The sequence below is a fragment of the Vombatus ursinus genome, unplaced genomic scaffold (assembly GCF_900497805.2).
Source record: "Vombatus ursinus unplaced genomic scaffold, bare-nosed wombat genome assembly UNPS02000580.1, whole genome shotgun sequence".
Lineage (NCBI taxonomy): Eukaryota > Metazoa > Chordata > Mammalia > Diprotodontia > Vombatidae > Vombatus > Vombatus ursinus.
In genome coordinates this window covers 3,236,433-3,258,955 of record NW_020940358.1, presented here as the reverse complement: position 1 = coordinate 3,258,955, position 22,523 = coordinate 3,236,433, and the positions used below count along the sequence as shown (strand labels likewise).

At 41.2% G+C, this 22,523-nt stretch overlaps 1 protein-coding gene across 1 annotated transcript in view; it reads left to right on the top strand.

The window, feature by feature from the left end:
• The first annotated feature begins 461 nt into the window (after window positions 1-461).
• The window catches only part of MYT1 (myelin transcription factor 1), a 190,148-nt gene continuing 168,086 nt past the window's right edge, over window positions 462-22,523 (top strand). The window contains exon 1 of the mRNA XM_027850027.1: window positions 462-723. Coding sequence (XP_027705828.1) covers window positions 462-723 — 262 coding nt within the window. The remainder of the gene's footprint in view (window positions 724-22,523) is intronic.

The window sequence follows — 22,523 nt, the reverse complement described above, 5'->3', positions numbered from 1 at the left end:
CACTGAGGGGGAGCAGATATTTAATTGAAACCAACAAACAATCTTGCTCGCATGTGACTGGTGTAAGCGAAGTGGCTGCCCTCCAACTCCTCCCCCCACCTCCATCCACCCAGCCCCCCATGTAAATTTCATGATTGCTTTCCGTGATGTCATTTTGAAAGGGGAAAGACAATAGCTGTGGGGAAAGGTAAGTCAATATTATGTTCTTTCGCTGACAAAGGCAGATATCTAAGGCTGGAGCTTTCACCTTAGACTGATCAGGAAAAGGGCTTCCGAGAACACAGTTAATTTGTCAGATGAAGGCTTTCTTTGCAGGAAGAGCAGGTCTAGGGGTTGAATCTTTTAATTGCATTGGAGAACTGAGGGATTTGCTTCTCCTTCTTCCTGGGTCTGTGTGGATTTTTTTTCCTCCTCTTTCTCCCTTCCTAGCCCCCCCCTTCTGAGATTCTAGTGGATATGTTATGCATCTGACAGAAAATATATTTAACGGGGGGGGGGGGAAAGCCTTGTATCCAGCCAAGAAACTTTCTGAATATTTCTGGAAGAACAGCAGATATTATGTCTGTGGCCACAGGATTTGGTGGCTCTCTGTCTGGAGGAAACCCTACTCCTTTGAACAGAAGATCTCTCTGAAGCAAGGAAAAAACAAGATTCACAGTTTGTCTCCCTGGAATATCTCATATGGTAACTTCCAGTCCAAGGTATTGAACAGTGGTGATCGAAGTAAGCTTTTGATCTCTTGGTTGCCTATTTCTAAAATCCTAACAGAGGACTTTAAGAAATCTATGGTGGGGGTGCTGGGGTGCACAGAACACCTAATGGAACACTGCTTAGATTTTCCTTCCAGCCAATCTATCATAAATGCAGTTCTTTATAGGGATTGTTGTAAACAGATGTGGAAAGACAAGTAGTTTTTCTCTTTTAAAAACTAAAAACTAGGTTTTTCTCAAAGTTGAGTTTTGAGCTACATGACTTCCCCTGTTTGCTGTTCTCTAGGATGAGAGACTTAGAGGTGCTGCCTTCTTGGGTTAAATTTGCTTTCCTTTTTACGGACAAGGAAAAAGACAAGAAAGTGCATCTTTCCCCCCCTGAGTAGGAGCTGTTTGTCATTGCAAACCTGCCCGTGTTGATGGCAGGAAGGATATTCTAGCTTTTTCTTTATCACATTTAGGATTTCGCTCTGCATAGCACTACTACTAATTACCTGGGCTTGACCAAGAAAAGTAAAGTTGGGAATTCAGTCTCTGGAGACAAAAAAAAAAATGCCTAGTGAGTTAAGTTGAAATGTTAGCTGAATGTGGGTTCAAGTTCCAGGGTGGTCTGCTTGACCACAGTATTATAATTACCATTTGTATCATCATTACCACCTTCATCATCATCATGATTTTCCTTTTGGAAGAAAGATATGAATAATTTTTCCCTGATGGGGGGGTGGGTGGGTAAAAGAGACAGAGAGAGAAACCTCAGTTACTCTCTGTCATTGTGAGTGGTCTGAGTAAACAAAGGAGCCAATCGCAATGTACTGAAAACAAACCTTGGGAAATGCTTGGGCTGTCTGTGCTTAGCCAAGCTGAGTAAAGCACCCAGCCAGGAGAGTCACTAGGAAGTGCCCTTTTGACTTTTCCTTTTTGTAGAATGAGGCAAATCCTTTTTTGTTGAGACTACAACCTTATTTGGGGTCTGTGGGCAGAAGTATTCTGGCTGCCTCTTACTTTCTTCTTGCCTCTGTCTTGTGTAGGACAGCCAGCCATTTCTGAGGTGCTCAGACAGAACTTGTGGCAGCCCACAGTGCCAGAGGACACAAACACACAAGCTGGGGCTATGCTCACTCTCTCATCTATTGTTGGCTGAACTCTGCCAGGATCCCCTTTACTCCGAGCTGTCGGCAGAAGCCACTTCAGCCACGGGCTCCTCATAGTCCCCATTCCCTCCCTCATTGGCTCCTCAGCTGCCATTATCAGCTTCTTCCATATGGCCACTTTAATTAATGGCAAACAAAAGAGCAGGAATACAGGGATCTCAGCTTCAGACGATTTGTCTATTCCACTGTTATGGAAAGGAAGGCAGGCAGGATGAAGTCTCCTTTGTCCAGTTATGTTGCGTTTATTGTTCCCTGGGCAGCAGGGATTGTGATAAGAATACTTTGTTTGGAAAGAAAGAGAAGATGGCATCAAATAGATATTTCTTTCAACAACAACAATTCAACAAACATTTATTAAGTGTAAGGCCCTGTGCTCAATGCTGGGAATACACACATGAAAAATGATATAGTTACTGACCTCAAGGAGCTTACAGTCTACTGGAGTAATATGGCATATATATATATATATATATATGAATAAGTTCTATATAAAGTGGAGTGTGATAAACACAATGGAGAGGTCTATGAGAAATGTGAAAAGGGAAAGATCAATTTTATCTCTGGCCTGGCTGACTAGATATCTAGGAAGGCTTCATGGAAGAGGTGGCTCCTGAGCTGGATCTTGAAGAGAGGCATTTCATATAGAGATGTGGGTTTCTATTTCTAGCACAGCTGAGAGCATGAATAAAGACAAGTAAATGGGACAGTGCAGGACAAGAAAGAGAGGGAGGAATAGTCTACATGTAGTTGATAAAAGAGTAGAAAGAGGTAAGGCTTTGCATTAGGCTAGTGCCTACTATGTGTCAGGTACTGTGCTAAGTGCTTCACAATTATTATCTCGTTTGATCCTCACAACAGCCCTGGGAGGTGGGTGCTACTATTATCCCCATTTTACTGATGAGGAAACTAAAGAAAAGTTAAGTGACTTGCTCAGGGTCACACAGCTAGTAAATGTCTGAGGCCAAATTTGAACTCAGGTCTTTCTGACTCCAAGCCCAATGCTCTACTCAGTGTGCCATCTAGCTGAACCATTCTTGTTTCAGATCCCTTAGAGTTAGTTCTGAGTCCTATGATTTTTTTTGTGTGTGGTCACTTCAGTTCTCATCTGACTGCTAGGGCCCCTATTTCTTTTGTGACTTGCATAGCCTTCCTTGGGGCTATCCTGCATTCCAAGGAGAGAAGAACATTCAGTTCTGGACCTGTTTAGAGCCCTGCTAATGGCAGTTTCCACAGCATCACCAGTGGGAACCACACAAAGTTTGAGCAGACTCGCAAAGAGGTGTCTCCAGGCTAGAAACCTTAAGTGCTTCTTATTTGTCCTGTTGTGGTCAGATTCAAGAGAGCTCCTGTTTTGAAGCAGAAGACCTTTTTACAATCCCAACATCACTGTTGTTTCCTCCTAAGGCCTTCTGGGTCTTTTTTTTGAGTTAGGTGTTACATCTGGGGGGGACTCTGTAGCTGGTGTTATGTGAGATCTCCCATGACTTGGGGGCAAGGGAACCTGCTCTCCTGATGAACCTGCTCAGGGTGTCAGGGACCAGGGTTTCAGAGGCACCAAAATTGCTACATGTGCAGAATTTCTGACCAACTGGGCACTGGAGACTAAAGAAGCTGTTCTTAGCAACTATTTGACCACCTCTGAATGATCTACAGGAAATGCCTTCAGGGAAGGGAGCTGGGCTGAAGGATTTGTCCAATCATCAAAAATGTACTTGCAATAATGGGAGCATAGGAAGCGTTTCACCAGCCATTCCAAGGGGAATTTCCACTCCTATCTGGGCAGTAGACACCTGGTAATCTTCCTCATTTAGTCCTGGCTCTTAGGTTCTATTATAGACTTAGATGCAATATCAGTATTCCAAATACCCACTTTCTTTACAGCTAGACAGGTGGCCCAACAGTGTGAAATCAAGTTATTTTATCCCAACACTGATCTTTGCTCTACCCAGACCCTTCTTCCCAGTGCTAGTTCTCTTCTTATTCCTCCCTGTCCTGCTTCAGGATGTATTCTATTTTGTTGGGTATGAGACAAAAGCAACCTTAGTTACCCATTCGATAGCCTAATAAGGGTGACCAGGAAGGTGATGGAACTCAAAACCATGCCGTAAGAGAATTCATTTAATTTTTTTAAAAACCTGTGGGGAGGTATTTAGAAGTGAAAATATGATAGTTACCTTCAAATATTTAAAGGGTAGTCATGTGTAAGAGTAGTAAGACTCATTCTGGTTAGCCCTAGAGGATTCAACTAGGAGTAATAGGGTGGGAGCTGCTGAAAGGTAGCTTCAGCTGTATATGAGGGGGAAAAAACCTTCCTAATAATTAGAACCAACCTAAAGTGTACTGGGTTGCCTAGAGAGGTAGAGAGTTCCCTGTCTGAGACATTTGCAAGTTAGATATTTGCATAAATGCTATGTTGCAAAGGGGATTCCAGAGGTTCCTTTCAACGCTGAGATTTAAAAAAAAAAATTCACATGCTGCTGAAGTCAGGGGCTCCGATTCACCTTGGAGCCTCTGTGTATTTGTAGGGAGTCACAAATTCTACTCAAGTTGACATTGACCCGGACTCTAAAATCCCGACAGCAGGAGTTTTTCGGTCATTCTCCAGTAGCTAGGGTCCCCGTCCCCTTCTCTTCTTTTCGCTTCCTCCCTCACTCCCCCATCTTACTTTATGTATTCATGGCTGGGCTTTATAGCTTCCCTTAATGAGTTTGTGAAATGCTGATTTACATTGGTAATCACCGAGGCTGGAGCTGGAGGGGTGGAATGGGGGACGGGCAGGACCAGGTGACTTCTAGCTCGGAGCCCAAGGAAGTCATTATCCCAGCGAGTCAAACAGCTGGTCACTTAGGGTCCGGATCTTAGGGCAGGAAATGCAGGTGGGGGTTGGGAATGGGAGGACGGGACGGGGAGTTAAGTCCCGCCGCTCAACTCCGAGACGTGGATTGGAAAATCTTGGAAGACGCACCCAGAACTATCCTTAGCACTCAGCCCCTAAAAGGGCAATTGGAGGACAGAAGTTTCTGAGCCACTCACACTACTTTGGGTGAGGGGGTCAGATAATTAGACCTAGGGCCACAAGCTTGGGAAAGAAGAGCACTTGGGAAGGGCGGAATGAATCTTGATAGGAATAAACTGCTGTCGGGCTACCTACCGTCGGATCAGCAAGGATAGTTCCCCAACTTGGGGCGGCGCAGAGATTAGAGCGGCGCGACGCGGAGGGAGAGAAGGGGGTTCTGGAACGCTGAACGCCGGACTTGGGTCTGTGAGCCGGACCGAAGGTCCCGCGAGGTTCTTTGTATGGGGATAAAGGCCGGCGTTCATTGCCCCCATCTCCCCCTCCCTCACCCCCACTTGCTCTACCCAAAGGCTCTTGGTGATTCTGGCCCCGGAAAGGGGGCAAGGCAGTCCCGGAGTTACTCCTGCCGGTCACCGGATCGGGATCTGCTGAGACTCTGCGGGACGGCCATTTTATCCTGCTTCTGGAAGTACTAACCCTCTCTCTGCCGGGCTGCTGTCCCCTGATCTGTTTCCAAGGATTGTCCCGGGACTTTCTGAATCCGTTTTGGTTTTCTCTTCTCCCTCCCTTAGGGTCTTAAGATGGGGAGGTGGGGGTGCGGGGAAGGGAGAAGAAACCCCCGTGGACAAGCTCAATTAAAGAGGCCTCCCGGTGTCGTTCAAAGAGTCTACATCGGAAGTGAAAGAACTGGGCTCGTGTGACCCTGGACAAGTTGCTTGGCCTCTCTGAACCTCAGTTTCCTCGTTTGTAAAATGAGAGGATTTATCTCACAGGATCGTTGTGAGAAAAGTGATTTGTGAGCCTTTAAGCAGAATAGAGATGTGAGCTGTTAGTTAACTAAGAATGTGTCATTTTAAAGTTAATGGTTTGAGAGAATATAATGCAACTTCCTGCCCTCGCTGCTCCTTTCTCTCCTTTTTCTGGGTCCCTCCCTTTCCCCCTGCTTTTTCTTTCCCTTCCCCTCCCTCAGGTGACCAGCGCCTTCTTGCTGTGAGTTGTTGCAGGAGTTGTTACCTAAGGGAGGACCCACACATCCTCATAAATAAACCAGAAATTTGCTTTCTTAAAATATAAATTTAAGGGAAATTATGTAACGTACATTTACAGGAAGACGATGTGTGGGAAATAGCATCATCAGGAGTTAACTCAGTCCTAAAAATGCCTTGTTTCCCAGAAAGACTGAAATCAGTCATTGCTGGGCGGCTTGACTCCATTCCTCTTGAAAATCTTCACCCCTGTTCTCACAGGCGTAGCGAAGTCAGCTGGCTCCAGAGATAGAAGTTTGTGTAGACAGTAATGCTGCTGGAGAGGGTTCTGATTCTGGAGAACCAGGATCTAGTAGACTTAATGTGGGAGGCTGACTTGAGGATCCCTGCTTACTTAGGACTGTGGTTATAGTCCCTGTTTAGTCCATGTATAAGCAGGTGTATCTAACATCTTTTTCTCTAGAACCTCTAGAATGGCCAAGTTTGCCTTGGAAGTGTAGTGACTGAGGTGTGGCCATCTAGCACTAGCCTTCTGAAGGACTGGGCATTTTGTTTGAATAAAGCACATACTCCTGTCATTTAAGGTTTTCTATGCTTTAGTCCCCACCTGCCTTTGCAGTTTTATCTCCCACTGATACCCTACCAGTTGTATACACTATGAGGTCTTTGGGAGCAGTTACTGATGTTTGTCTTTTTTTTTTTTTTGGCTAGGCAATGGGGTTAAGTGTCTTTTCTAGGGTCACACAGCTAATAAGTGTTATGTGTCTGAGACCAGATTTGAACTCAGGTCCTCCTGAGTCCAGGGCCGCTGCTCTATCCACTGTGCCACCTAGCTGCCCTTGATGTTTGTCTTTCATTCTGTCCCAGCTTTTAGCTTAGTGTCTGTGACACAGGCAGTACTTAATAAATACTTGTTGACTGACTGTTATTGTTCCTGAACACACTCTGGAATTTCCTGTTTCTTGGCCCATGATCTAGTAGAATGTAAGTTGCTTGAGGCTGTTTTTCAGTATGCCTTATCTCCTCAGTGCCAAACACAATATGTTGACATAGTAGACACCTAAGAAATTCATGTTGAATTGTTTTCAATTGTTGAATACTTTGCTCTCCCCAACCCTCCAGTCCCCATCAATGCAGATCAAAAATGCTTCCTATCCTTCAAAGTTCATATCAAATGCCATTGCCTCCATTAAGCCTTTCGGGATTCTACCACTCCCTAATTACACTATTTTGCCTTTCTTATGGCACTTTTGCTTTTTGTTGACTTTAGAGATTTTTAGGTACTTCACTTATCCCTCCTTAGTGGAAGCACTGAGTTAGATGGTGTTATCCATTTTGGGATCCCTCTCATTACCTACCACACAGAGGTCCTCAATGACTAGTTATTTAGGTTAATAGAATATGGGTCTGCCACAACCAAAGAGCTCAATCCTTCCAGGATTACATGAATATTCTATTGAAACCAACATACACTAGCCACCAATTATGTGGAAAGCACTGTGTCCACTGGGGATGCAAATACAAAAATGAAACAATCCCTTTTCCTTGAGGTGAGAAGAATAATGGATTTGGCCTTAAAGAATCTGGGTTCAATTTCTGACTTGGCTACTTAGCTACTTACTTGTGGGAGCTTCAGGAAGTCACTTCATGTCTCAGTTTCCTGGACTGGATGATCTTTGGGGTTCCCTTCCAGCTCTAAATGCATGATCTATCAATTCTAGCCAAATTAGGTGAGAGGATGGTCTTGCTGAAGAGGGGTAAGAGAGTGGGGAAGGGGAACTAGCATTTATTAAGCACCAACTATTTTCCAGGCACTGTGCTAAACACTTTATAAGTATTAACTCATTTGGTTCTCACAACAATCCTGGAAGGTAGATGCTGGTATTATCCCCATTTTATAGTTGAGGAAACTGAGGCAAACAGAGATTAAGTGACTTGGCCAGGGTCACACACCTAGTAAGTGTCTGAGGCCTCAAGCCTTTCTGACTCCAGGCCCAGAGCAATGATCTGCCTAGCTGCCTTAGGACAGAAGTTGGTAGTATTTTATTTGACAAAAAAACCTTTACAAGTTTGGAGCTGATCTTAGGAGTTGAAAGGGTAGCTTTGGGAAAGTATTGCTAAGGCCTTTCTATCATCTGGACACATATCCCTTCTGTAACAAAAAGTTGAATTTCCTGAACATCAATTTTTTTAATCTCACAATAAAAATGTTGGGAAAAGCATTTTCACCTAAATTAAAATGCCTTTGATCTTACACTTTCATTGAACTCCTTGCTTCATAGAGAATAGATTAATAAACACTTTCAAGTGGAAAATCCAGTTTGAAAAGGTCTTTATTTTTATCTCCAGTAGCTTTAGAGACAACCCAGGTACCTACGTCACACTGCTGCCCCCTTTTTTCTCTATTCTTTTTTTGTAAAGGAGAAGTAAGTATAGGACCTTCACTTGCTGCTACCTCTGCATCTTCCTTTTTCATGTCTAGGTTAGCACAGGAAGAAAATGCAATGTTATTTTAATCAGATGGGCCGAAAGAGCAAATCAGAGGGAGTATTTTAACCTACCTCAAGCAAGGCTGCCTAGTACATCTGTCACCATGGGGATTAATGCAACTCTTTAAAGATGTCGAAGACTTTCTAAAACAAAGTATTAAATATGTGTGACCTGGTTTCCGTCCTTACCAGCACAGATATCACCAGAGCCCTGGGATGGCATCCATCAGAGGTTCGGTTATGGCAGCTGAGGCCACTAAACAGGAACCTATTTGTAACTTTCACATTCTTTTTTGTCTATATATAAAACATACTTTTTTAAAAATTAAAAATTGATTTCATTTTATTTTAAATTCCAGATTCTCTCCCTCCCACCTTCTCCTCCCTCACTCATTAAGAAAGCAAGAAAAACAAAACTTACTAAAAATATGTATAGTCAAACAAAATGAATTTCCTCATTAGCCATGTCAGGAAAGAAGAGAAAAGAAAAGACAATACATTGAGTCCATTACCTCTATCTGGAGATGAGTAATGTGCTTTAGCTAAATCCTCTGGAATTGCAGTTGGTTCCACTGTGTTGATCAGAGTTTCTAAGTCTGTCAAAGTTGTGTAACTTTCACACATGTTTTCCCTTCTACCCAAAAGTGTCAAGTGAACCATTTCTGAATATATTTACATTGAATAAAAATATGTGTGTGTATATATATATATATATGTAGGTGAATTTGTGTATGTATGCATGTGTGTACGTATATGTATGTATAGACACAGACAGGCATTATATCTACATATATGTATATATGTATATGTATGTGTATATACATATATAGTAAAGAGTAGGTTGAGGCAGCTAAGTGGTACAGTGCATAGAGCACTGGGCTTGGAGTCAGGAATCTGGCCTCAGATACTTTCTAGCTATGTGACCCTGGGCAAGTCACTTAACCTTGTTTGCCTCACTTTCCTCTTTAAATGATCTGGAGAAGGAAATGGCAAACCACTCCAGTATCTTTGCCAAGAAAACCCCAAATGGGGTCACAAAGAGTTGGGCATGATTAAAACTACCAAACAACAACAGAAGAGTAGGTTTGCAAAACCCATGTTCTCTTAGGAATGATATCAGAATTAGGACTATTTTATGAGCAAACTAAGTCCAAAACATTGCTAAAATCCCAAAGAATAAGCCACTCGAGGGTGAGGGTGGGTACAACAACAAGAAACATTTTTTAAAAGTGCCTACTATGTGTCAAGCACTGTGCTAAGTGCTGGAGCAGTAGGTAGAGTCCACAAATTCCATTAAGTTGGAAGAAGGGGAGATAGTGTGATGTCATAGGAAGAATATTTGTTATGGAATTAGAGGACCTGAGTTCAAATCCCACTCCAGATGGTCCCTTTGCATGTGATCTTGGGCAAGTCATTTGATCTCCATTAGCTTCCATTTTCTTATGAGGAGTTTAACTAGATGACCTCAGAGGTCCCATCCAACTCTCTGCGATCTCTCCATAGCCCCAAGGACTAGTTAGCTGCTGTTGCAGGGAGCTCAGTATCTTCTTTATGCTGGCTAGGTAAAATGTTAAGGAGGGCTTGTCCACTTTCAAGTCCTGGTGGGAAGGAGAGTCAGCAGGGAGGGGCAGACCATATGGTGCTAGCAGGCTGATGAACCTTTCCTACTCTGCTGCAAAACTGGCCTGCCCACACCTCATGGCTGGTTGCCCAACTTGGATTGTCTTAAACATTAGTAGGAGGGCTCCCAGCATAAGCAATCTGTGACCTCTGTTCCTCCCTTATTTTGTTACCGAAGAAATGAATGGGAATTGATGCTCAGGTGTGAGGTGTGGCCAGAGGAACAGTACTGCTGCTTCAGCTTCTTTGGGCCTCCAATTAAACTGAGTTATGGGGGAGGGCAGATGGACCATCTTCCTGTCTCTGCCCTCTTTCTTCTAATTATAGTCACCCATCAGGCGACTGAGTTGCTCTCACCAAATGGAAGCCCCAAGACTGGTTTCATTGAAAATCTGAACCTGGGAAAAAGCTTATTTTCTTTGAAACAAGGTGTTTTCTTAAGTGTCTTCTTCTGGCTTAGAAGAAGTGGAGCATGTTTAGCTGAAACAAATTTCAGATTCCTTTAGAGAGTAATCATCTTGCCTGAGGTTTATAGGGTACCTAGGCTGGGTTTCCAGATATGGTCTCTAGGACCAAGAGCCTTGCTGGTTCAATCATCGTTGCCCCTGGTGGGATCTCCAACTAACATTTTGACTTTAAAGGACTCCCGTGCAGGCTTGCCACCTCTCTGATTTCAATGTGAAGTTTGCTGAGTTGCCTTGTCAAAACACTTATGTTTTAACACCTACAAGGTCTATTTAAGTCCTGGAAAGAAAACTGAGTTCCAGCAACCACACTCTCTCCACCTGCCTTCAGTGGCCTAAAACAGATGGTGCTGCCTATTTTCAGCACAAGTGATACCTCACCTGACCTAGGGCCTCTGCCTGTTAAATAAATAAAAGTTGTCCAATAGTCTGGGAATCTTGATCCTGCAGGAGTTTTCACAAGCATTTGGTAACCCAGATATGGAAATAAAAACCAAGAAAGTTCCCAGACTGAGCCTGCTTAAATGAAAATAGAAAAAATATTTATTTATATGTCCTAAGGGCCTAGGCTAGTTGTTCTTAACCTTTTTTTGTGTGTCATGGACTGGTGAATCCTATAGACCCCTTCACAGAATAATGTTTTTAAATTCATGAAAACAAAATACTTAACATTGCAAAGGAAACCAATCATATTGGTTATCAAAATATTTTAAAAAGCAAATTCACAGACCCCAGATTAAGCACTCCAGAGGCCTGAATCTTTTTTATGATTCAGATAGGCCATGTGGTCTTTTTGACAGTGATGGCAAATCACTTGACATCTCTCAGCTTCAGTTTTTTAAAAAATTTATTTATTTATTCATTTATTTTTGGCTAGGCAATAGGGTGAAGTGACTTGTCCAGGGTCACATAGCTAGTAAGTGTCAAGTGTCTGAGGCCAGATTTGAACTCAGGTCCTCCTGACTCCAAGGCCAACACTCTATCCACTGTGCCACCTAGCTGCCCCACAGTTTCAGTTTTTCAACTATTTTACCAAACTTAACCAGATAGAGAGATGAATGTAGATTCCCTAGCCTCAGGTTTTGTAGATCTCTTCTACCAATCAATTGGAAAGAGTTTTGGTTCTGTTGTTAGAAGACCTACCTGGGTTTAAACTCCACCTGTGACATTTACTGGGTGACCTTGAGTAAGGCACCTAACTACCTGTGCCTTTCATTTTCTTTTCTTTCTTTCTTTCTTTTTTTTTTGTTGAGGTAATTAGGATTAAGTGACTTGCCCAGGATCACACAGCTAGTAAGTGTCAAGTGTCTGAGGCTGGATTTGAACTCAGGTCATCATGACTCCAAGGCCAGAGCTCTATCCACTGCACCACCTAGCTGCCCCTGTGCCCCTCATTTTCATTTCAAAAATGAGAGAATTGGACTAAATGCCCTCTGAGGTCCTTCCAACTCCCAATCAATAGTCCAATGGTTACTTTCATTATAATTTTATAACAAAAATCAAATTTAATATGTTGGATTCCCAAACATGTCACACCAGCCTTTCCAAAACATCTGCAATGTCCTGTAGCTCAACTTATCATCAAATCCCCTGTCTAGACACTACAAAATCAAATCATTCCAGCCACCCTTGTGGAAACATTGAACATGCAAGTGTAATTTTGAAGGAAGTTTTAAAAAAACTGCTCTTAATTCATTTGTGTCCTTGAGAGGAAACATGGTCCAAATTGGGTAGAGAATTGAAAGTTAGGACACATAGTCTGCACCCAGCCTTCAGAGGTGACTTGCTCTTCTGGCAAGATCTGGGAGGGCAGGATTGTGCAGGGGTCTCACTGGGCCTCCAGATTTGTGAGCGGTACCACTTTGGCTCCTATAATTAACTGCATATGCAAGACAAACTTGCCTGCTCAATTACTAAGTTGCACCTGCTAATTGAGTGGTTAGTTGGTTAATCAGCCAATTTGCACATGGAATTTTGCAATTGCTCACACATTCTTCATTTACCAAAATAGCCTTTGGGTCAAAATGGGGACTATAAATTAGTGAGGGACCTCTTGCAATTACACTCATTCTTTCTTTGGGCTTGAGGCTTCTCATCTGGAAAATGGGAATAAAAGCACCCATCTGGTTTTCCCACATGAGAGGTTTGGAAAGTAAAATAGTATTATCTGTTACAAACAAAGACTTGCTCTAGTGAAAAGGGCTAAAGTCACAAGTGATGAATGGACCCAGTAATAAGTGAAAACATGTGCAAGCTTACTAATGAAACCTATAATCTTGGTGCTTTTCTGGGAAGAAGTGTGTTTCTTTCTAACTGTGAAGGTCTGGTCTTTTTGTCATGTTAAGTGCTGGATTGGTTGTAATGACTGAGGATTCCAAATCTAAAACGGGCTCAGAAATCATGAATTGGAGAGTGAAATTGCCTAAATGACTGTGTTGAGAAAATTTTAGTTTGATTCAACTTGAAGATGAAGGATAACAGAGTTCTTGCCTTCAAAAAGCTTACACTCTGCTGGAGGGAAATGACATACAGATAAGTAGGTCACGAGAGGCAGGGCAAGGTTGGGGCAGTGGAGAGATCTAGAGAAAGTGTTCTAGGAAGTTTCTGGGAGGGAGAGAACATTCAGAGATAAGGGATTCTTATGAGCTTGGTTTTAGATGCTTCCTAATAAAGCAATTTACTATCTTTTCATTCAAAGAAAAGAAATCAGAATTGGATAGTTGGTGTCAGTCTGTGCAATTCAAGCCAACAAATGTTAAGTCTACAAGCATTTATTAAACATCTTTTATGTGCTGGGAACTGTGCTAACCACTGGGCATATAAAGAAAGGCAAAAACAGTCCCTGCCCTCAAGGAGCTTACAGTCTAATGGGAGGCAACATGCAAACAACAATATAAAAATAAAATGTATACAGGATAAACTGTGGATAATCCCATAGGGAAGGCACTAGGATTAAGAAGGACTGGGAAAGTCTTTTTTTTTATTTTGTTTTTTTGGCAGAAGTTGGGATTCAGCTGGAATTTCAAGGAAACCAGGCAGGCTAAGAGATAGAGATGAAGAAGGAGAGATTTTGATTTGGGGAACAGTCAGTGAAAATGCCCAGAGTCAGGATGTAGAGTGTCCTTGTGAAAGAAAGAGCAAAGAGGCCAGTGATATCACGTCTAAGTGTGGTCGTCACAGGGAGTGGGTGCTGAATAGAATAAATTGTAAGAAAACAGGAAAGGTGGGAAGGACCCAGGTTACAAAGGGCTTTAAAAGCCAGACTGAAGGGTTTATCTGTCCCCTTTTTATTTTTTCAAAATAAACTGTTTCAATGCCTTTTGCTTTTGTAGCAGCCATTTCTGGAAATCCCCATTTCCAGATTGAATTCTCCATTGTAGCAAAGACAAATGAGTGAGCCAAAAACACTTTGACTGCTTCTGACGATGTGTTCAACATTCTATCCTAGTGGTTCCCCACCCCTCTGCCATAAGAAGGGAGAGATGTTTTGTTATCTGTGTTCTGGGATTATTGTTTCTTCCTCTTCCTTTTAAAAATGAGACAAGTTTTATTTCTCTTAGCCTGAATTTTCTGATCAGAGCTTTCATGCAACTTCTTACTGCTTGAGCAGATGAAGCGTCAAACTCACACTTGGGGGTGGGGGAGACAGTGGACAAGAGCCTGGTTTGCCTCTGTAATTTCATTCCTCTGATGAACAGAGGTCAGCTACAGGGAGCTCTGAAAACAAACTGAGCTGCATTTTAAAATGACAAGCTAAGTAGTCAGCTCTCCTCCTTGTCAAGGCAAGGCTTCTCAGCCGTTCTCTCCTCTCCTTCAGCAGTTCCATTCTCTGCCTATATAAAGTGGCTACATTAAACATGGGACCCTGAGCTTGTTAGAAGATTACTCATTAGAAGATTGGGAAAGGCTTTGGCATGTTAGGAAGTCAGAATTCTAAATGAAATAATAGCATCAAAGGAAAAGGTACTTTGCATTTAAATTACATTTAAAAAACACAAAGATTTAGCATCAAAGGACCCAAGTTCTAATCCTGCCTCAGTTATTTACACAAGCTGTGTGAATTTAAGCAAGTTGCTTAACTGCTCCAGGCCTCAGTTTCCTCATCTGTAAAACAAGATGGGTGAGCTAGGTGGTCTCAAAGGGCTCATTCAAATAGCAATCCCATGACTTTTTTCCTTTGTAGTGTCACTAAACTGCCTGGGTGACATATTCCCTCCCAATTCACGTTCCGTGAGTCTAGTAGCTAGAGGAAACTCATCCTGCTGACTGTAGGAGACCCTCCTTTTATTGTCCATCTAACCCAAGGATCTTTAACCTTTTTTTGTGTTATGGACACCTCTAACAATCTGATGAAGACTGAGGACCTCTTCTTAGAATAAATGCACAAAATAAAATGCATAGGATTACATAAGATACTAATTATATTGAAATATAGTTATCAGAATATCCATTTTAAAAACCAAGTTCAATGATCTGGTGTTTCTAAACTAGTTGCCATCATTTGTCTACTAAGCTACTAGTGAGTATAGTTTGTATATTTTAGAGACCGTTGAGTCTCCTGGAAGCCTGGGTCCCTCAAGCATACTGCCCACTTTTAAGTATTTTTTTTTTTGGTAAATTTTTAAAAATTTAAATACAAAATGAGAAAAAAAAACATTGTCATGTACACAACAGACCATAAGAGAGGATTCAATATAAAACAATAAATTTCCATTTCAAGAAAACCTACATAACAAATACTACACAGTGTTTTCAAAGCTGCCAAGCTTTTCTTTGCTTCCTTGCTGATTTTCTTTTGTTTTCTACTGTGCTTTTTTACTTTATGTTTCTCCCCCCTCCCCCCACCACCCTAAAGAAGGCTGCAATTAATCATGGATGGATATATATATATGTATGTATGTATACACAGGTATCTGTAAACATACACAGGTATACACGTACACATATATGTAAGACCGTTCTATGCTTATTTCCTCCTATCTGTTTCTCTGAAGGTGGATAGCATCTTTCTTCAAAAGTCCAAGTCTTTCCATGTTTTTCTAAATCAACCAGCACATCGTTTCCTACACCACAGCAATATTCCAACCCAATCACATCCTGTCTGAGAGATTGTCTATGAAATTTCCCCCCTCCCCAATTTTCTGCATTCTTTCTATACCTGACTACATAGGTTTTATTTATACAAGAAAATTTTAATTTAAAATAATCAAAATTATCCTTTTTATATTTCAACAATTCTCTCACCTTATAATATAGTTTAAGGTCTGATATTGCTGAATCTATTTCCTTTGCATCTTTTCCCCCGGTTTCTTTGAAGTTCCTGACCTTTTGTTCTTCCAAATGAACTTTGTTATTATTTTTTCCTCAGTAAAATTTTTTTAGTAATTTAATTGGGATGACATTGAATAAATAGATTAGGTAAAATTGTCATTTGAAAAGTATATTGGTCTTACCTACCCACGAACAATACATGTTACTTCAATTATTCAGATCTGAGTTTATTTGTATAAAAATATTTTGTGTTTATGTTCATATAGTTCCTGTGTCTGATTTGGCAAGTATTTTATAGTGGCTTTCTTTTCAGTGCCAACTCTTTCTCTTTAAAGCCAGTTGATGGACTGCTAAGCAGGACATACACCAAAAGAAGGAAATTAGCAAAGTTTCTTCATTTTATTCTACTTTCTCACTTTCCCCCTTTATTTCTTAAGGCTACAAACTGAGCCCAGCAGCAATGTTCTTAGCTGACTAACTCAGTGTGGTTACAACCTGAAAATCAGGCAATAGAAGTCACGTCTACTTTTTAATGAAGACTCTTTATGCATCATCTCACATCTCTTTAAGTATTCGTAGAGGTTTAATGAAGCCCTTAAAATCAGTTTAGAGGCCAGGAGCATGCTGATTGGTCTTTCAACATTCTGAAGGAGGTGTGAATATTCAGCTCCCGGCATAGCGGTGTAACAATACCTGGGGACAATTTAAGTGATTTACTTGGGGATGGTGGTGGTGGTAGTGGTTTGTTGTCAGTGTTACAAAGAGTCCACAGTAAAAGAAACTGGAGATAGGGTGTAGGGAAATTGGGTGTTTGTCCAGATATTAGCTATTCCTTTAAAGGATTAGTGTTGACTGGGGCTGGGTTGAAACAGCCTTGGAGGAGAAAGGATGGTCTCACCTCCAAAAATGTCTCAGTGCTGAGATCTGTTTGGCTCTGGGGGTTGTGGGTGGTACCATACTTCTCTCCTTTCAGAACGGGAGGAAAGTTGAAAACAAGCTTATAAGCTTGGAACATCCTGGGAAGGCCTTGAGCTTGGGACAACTGGACTAACAGTCAGTGTGTTCACTCTACTAGTGCTGTGGGCATGACCTCTTCAGACCCCTGAAATGCAGAATGGAATTGCGCTCTTCTTTTCCTCTTAAAAAGAGAATGGCTTTTATGGACTAAAAGAGGCAGCTCTCTGTTCCTGGAGGGCCTGGGAGGAGGGCTGCCCTAGCAGGACCTCCAGGGAATTCATTTTAGTAATTTTCTTTTCTTCCATTTGGGTAACAGAAGGCTGGGGTAGGGAGCAAGAGAAGGGCAGAGCTGGATAGCTGTTAGAACTATTATCAGGTGTCTGAAGGGCAGAAAAAGGAAGTGGTTACTTTTCATCCTCTGTGCAGGGGTTCTTAACGTGTGTTATGGGCTTCTCTGGCAGTTTGGTGAACCTATGGACCCCTTCTCAGAACAACATTTTTAAATGCATAGTATTATAAAGGAAGTGAATTATATTGAAATAGTCATCAAGATTTTTTTTAAAGTTCAGGGATTCTAGGATTAAGAATCCCTATTCTTTGGGGAGGGGAAATGAGATTCAAGGTGCACTAAGAGATCTAAGAAGTTGAGGGGACATATTCTCTGAGAGAGTAATTTCTCAGCATAATAGAATTGCACAGCCCACCAAGAAAAGTTCTGAATCTGTAAGGAAAAGAAAGCAGTCAACCCTTAGGGGATCCATTTGGATGGTAGCTGAGACATTGGTGATATCCAGAACAAATGCCACATGAAGTTGCTTTTAAATGTCTTATTTCTGTTTCCTTCTGGCTAGAATTTACCCGGACCTGGGTCCCATCCCCTATAGTAATCATTCCCTTCTCTGTCTTGTATCTTTTCCTCTACTACTCCTTTCCCTCTGCCCGCAACCATGTCTAGCTCTCTCCTCTAAAAAGCCTTCCTCCTAAACTGCTATTCACATAAGCTTCCATTCTCTTTATCTCTTCACTAGTAAACTTTTGGAGCAATTTTCAACCCCTTGCACTGTGGCTTCTGTCCTATCACTTCAGTAAAAAATGCTTTCTCTCTCTTAGGTCTCCAGTGACCTCTTTAACTGTTAAATCCAATTACCTTTTTCATTCCTCATATTGAATTCTCTGCAGCTTAAAAATGTGTTTTTATTAACTTAATAACCAACAAAAATAAATACTGAAACATATAAAACAGGAGGCAAAATCTTTTCCCCAAAGCCTTAGCCTTTAGCTACCAGTTATCCTGGCTTAAAATCTAGAACTATCCTTGACTCTTCCCATTCTCCTTTCTCTCTCTCTCTCTCTCTCTCTCTCTCTCTCTCTCTCTCTCTCTCTCTCTCTCTCTCTCCCTCCATGTCCAATCAGTTGCCAAGTTCTGTAGATTCTGTACCCACAACGTTTCTTAAATCCATCAAGACTTTCTGCTCACACTGCTGCCATGATCTTTATTGCTGACTAATTGATGTCTCTGACCACAGTTTCTTCCCATTCCTATCTATCCTTTCTAATGTTCAGAGCAATTTTCCTAATGCAAGATCTGACTGTGGTACTCCTTGGCTTAAAAAACATTAATTTACTCCCTATTGCCAACAGGAAAGAGTAAATAATCTTGGCCTTCAAGACCACCCATTTGATTCTAATTTATATTTGCAATCTTATTTCATTATACTCTTCACACTTTCTCTATGACTTTGTTCACTCTCTCTCCTGTGTCAAATGTAGGTTTCCCCTACCTCCATCTCTGCCTATTAAAATCTCTCCTTTTCTTGAAAGTTGAATTCAGGCACCACCTTCTCCATGAAAATTTCTATGATCCCTCTCCAGGTAGAATGGTTTAATCAGCAAACATTTATTAAGTGCCTGCTGTGCCAGACTTTCTATTTGGCATTGGAGACATAAAGACTCCCCCCCCCCCAAGGAAACAGATAATCCATTCTCTCAAGGAGCTTACTTTCTATTGGGAGAAGACAATTTGTACATGTGTAAGTATATATAGATTAAATGCAAAGAAGTGATTTTTTAGTATGTTAAGTTCAGGGAACAGCTAGTAATCCAGTTTATCTGACTATGGACTTTGTGATAGGGAATAATATATATCTGGAAAGATAGGAGGAAGCTTGATTACAGGGGACTTTAAGTGACAGACTGAAAACTTTATATTTTATCCTAAAGGCAAAAGGGAGTCCTGAAGACTGTTGAGCAGGAGAGTGACATGTTCAGGCCTGTGTGTTAGGAATATCAATTTGGCATCTATGCAGAGGATGGTTTGGAGAACTTTGGGCTTCATTGCAAGTATTTCTACAGATTCATTTTGGTTTTCTTACTGCCATGTATACTTTCAGTCAAAATAAATCATAGCTCAAACTCTTTAATACCACATGTGTACATTTTTGCTTGGAAAATAGGGCCTAGATACTCACACCAAGATGAACTGTCTAGGAAAGATGTTGCATTTCCTTTGAATCCCTGTGAATTGAATTCTATGTTACATATGCACCTATCTACTTTGGGAAAACCTCATTGAAAAAAAATTTTTTTTCCCATTTCACATACCTTGGCATCCGAGGGAAATGTGCTTCATTTCTGCCCTCTCTGCCTTCCCTTTCTCCTGCATTTACCTTACAGCAAAGGGGGCAAATCAGTTTTTTCCTCTTTTAATTCTACCCATTCTTTCAGCCTGAATCTGCTTTCTTGTGGTTGGTAAGTCACTTGGGGAGCCATTATCTCTTCTCCAAAACTGCCTTATATCTGTTCTGAGCTTACCCCTCACATCTTCATACCTTCATGTGCATATCTCCTACTGTCTCTATCCCACTTATTTTTGCCATGTTGCCCTACTTCAACCTGTGCTACATCAGGTATCATCACCAGTGCCCCCTCCAAGTTCTCTTTTCCCAACTCTGCGTTCTCTTCTCTTGGAAATCTCATAGTCTAATCAGTACTTTTCTTACCCAAAACATGAATCCTATCTTCAGTGTCCTCCACAAGTGGGTATGGAAATTGTTCTAGGACCTTAGCCTTAGTTGTGGTCAAGCATTGTGGTACAACACTCCCCTCCCCCACCAAAAAACAAATGCTATTGCAACTTTCCCAACAAACTCCACTTGAGGATCTCTGCTGATGGGGAACTCACAGCCTGTTAGATGTTAATATATTGTAAGGAGATCTCTCTTCAAGTACAAGTTTGGGCCAGATGATGTCTGAGGGCCTTTAAATTCTGAGGTTCTGTGATTCTGTTACATTTTTCCTTAGATTATGGAAAAAATGTGCTTCTCTGTAACTGTCACTCAGATCCTAGTTCTGTGCTTTGGGGACAAGCAGAGAAAGTCTCAGCCCTCTCCCACATGACAATAATTCAAACATTTGAAGACAGTTCCCATGTCCTTCCATCCCACTCTCCAATCCCACTCTTCAGAAAATGGATTGTATTTCCCCGTAGCCCCACTAAACCAGTGATACCACCCTTCCCCCAACAAAATCTTCTCTTCTCCAGGCTGAAAATACCTCTTCTTTAATTTTTCCATGGCATTGTCTTCAGTCCCTTCACCATCCTGGTTGTCTTCCTCTGGACATGTCCTTCCAAAAATAGGGTGCTAAGAGCTGAAGGCCATACATATTAGCACATGGGATATGACCAGGGCATGATATATCAGGCCTACCACCTTCCATGCTATGACATGATGTTTCTATTAATTCAGCTTAATATTTAATCAACTTTTAATCTAATTTATCATACTGTTGAGCCCCGTTGAACCTTCAGGCCACTAAAATTTTTTTTCATATTCTTTCAAATGAACTACTTTATACCCACATCTCCCTTATCTTATACCTGTGCAGCCTATGCTTTAAACATAAGTGAAGGACTTTCTATTCATTCCTATTAAATTTCATCTTACTAGTTTTAAACTACTGTTCTAACCTGATATGAAATTTCTGGATTCTACTTTTATTATCCAGTATGTTAGCTCTCCTTTTCAGTTTTATATCACTCACCAATTAGAAAAGCATACCACCTATACCTCCATGTAAGTTATTGATAATAATGAATAGATTATTCACCATAGAATTTTGGAACTTGAAGAAACCATAAAGGTCCTCTGGCCAATTCTCTGATTCTGATTTTTTAAAAATTATCCATTTCACATTGCCCTATCTTGTCTACAGGGGTTGTCAGGAGAGACTTTGTCAAAGGTCTTGCTGAAATTCCATTATACTATCTTCAAGCCTGTTTCAACTGTCTCTCTCTGAAGTCCCAGATCTCTAAGTTATGTCTGTCCTGTTTGGCTTGGAGAGCTAGGTAGAATAGCAGAAGGTGTTTGTCTAAGACTCAATTGGCTAGTGTAGCCAGGGGTAAATGAGTGAAGGAGTCCTTTTCAGAACCAAAAAGCCATATTACTATGCTACAGATAACGCTATCCCTCTTTTGAAACCTGATAAAACATATTGCTGGTGGTAGCCTATATGTTCTGAATGAAATATATCTTTACATGTTGGTCAACACAGTCTATATTTCTCAAATCTCTCCAGTTTTGTGATATGTTAAAACTTTAATATACTATGGAATGTATTACACACACACAGGTGGTGGAGTTCTGCAGGAATTATGGAGTCATAATTTTCCCCAATGTGACATTGAAATACTAAATCCAAGGCCCTTCCATTCTCCCAGGGTGATTTACCCCAATAACCCCTGCAGTGGTTGTAGGTCTGGCATACAGCATCTTCTGTGAAATCCACCCTTCCCCAGCAGGGTGAATTTGCCTGCTACCACTGATGGCACACACTGATTCTGAAGAGCTTTGTGATTTGGTACAGAAAGTAATTATCACTGTGGTGTGGTTTAGCAGTTGTTTCTGCAGTGCTGGTTAAAAGAAATAATAATAATAATATAAAAAAAAGACACAGTCAGAGTAACTGCTTGAAACGTGCTATTTGCATTTTTAAGGAAATACTTCTTTGAGACAGCCTGGGTGAAAGGTCAGAATTTGCATATAAATGGAAAAGAAAGTGTCTGATGCTGGAAGTTACATCTATATTATTTTCTCAGCTGCTGTTTGAGAGATTAAGGGACATGCCTTGCATTTGGCTTTTATTGAATAGAGAAAGTACCAGTGATGCTGAATTAGAAGCAAAATAATGGGCAAAATGTGCAGAGCTTTAAAATTACCAACTCCCCTTCTCTCTCCTCTCTCTGTCTCTTTCTTTCTTCCCATCTCTTTCTCTCTCTCCTCTCTTTCTTCCCCCTCTCTCCTCTCTATGTCTCTGTCTATCTCCATCTCTATGTCTCTGTCTCTCTCTTTCTCTCATTTTCATCCAAACTCAGCCAAAACAGATTTCTCTTTGCTTCATTCAGCAAGTCTTCATTTTGCTTTCCTTGAGTTTCAACTGCAAAAAAATCTACCAGAAAGAAAAAGAGCCATTTGTCTTCCTTTTTTTCTCTGGCCTTGTTTGCCTTCCTTTCAAGGAGTCATTCTAATTCTGGGAAGGAAAGCCCATTCCTGCAACCTTAGATTCACCAGACTAAGGAACAGAAATCCCCTGATGTTAAATGCATTCTCTATGGGGTGTAGAGCTTTTAAAGAGGAAAAATCACCATATTTAAGAAAATGACACTCATAAATAGTGCCACCATATGTGGGTGGCATGTGTTTTGCTCTTGAGGAACATGTGAGTGATATGAATGAATATCAGGCATTAGAAAAGAGAGGCCATTTTTAATCTTTTACAGTCACTGATATTTTGGTCCTACTAGAACAAAAATGACCCTTTTGAGTATGCTGATGTCTGTGTTAGCTAAGAAGGATGTACCCA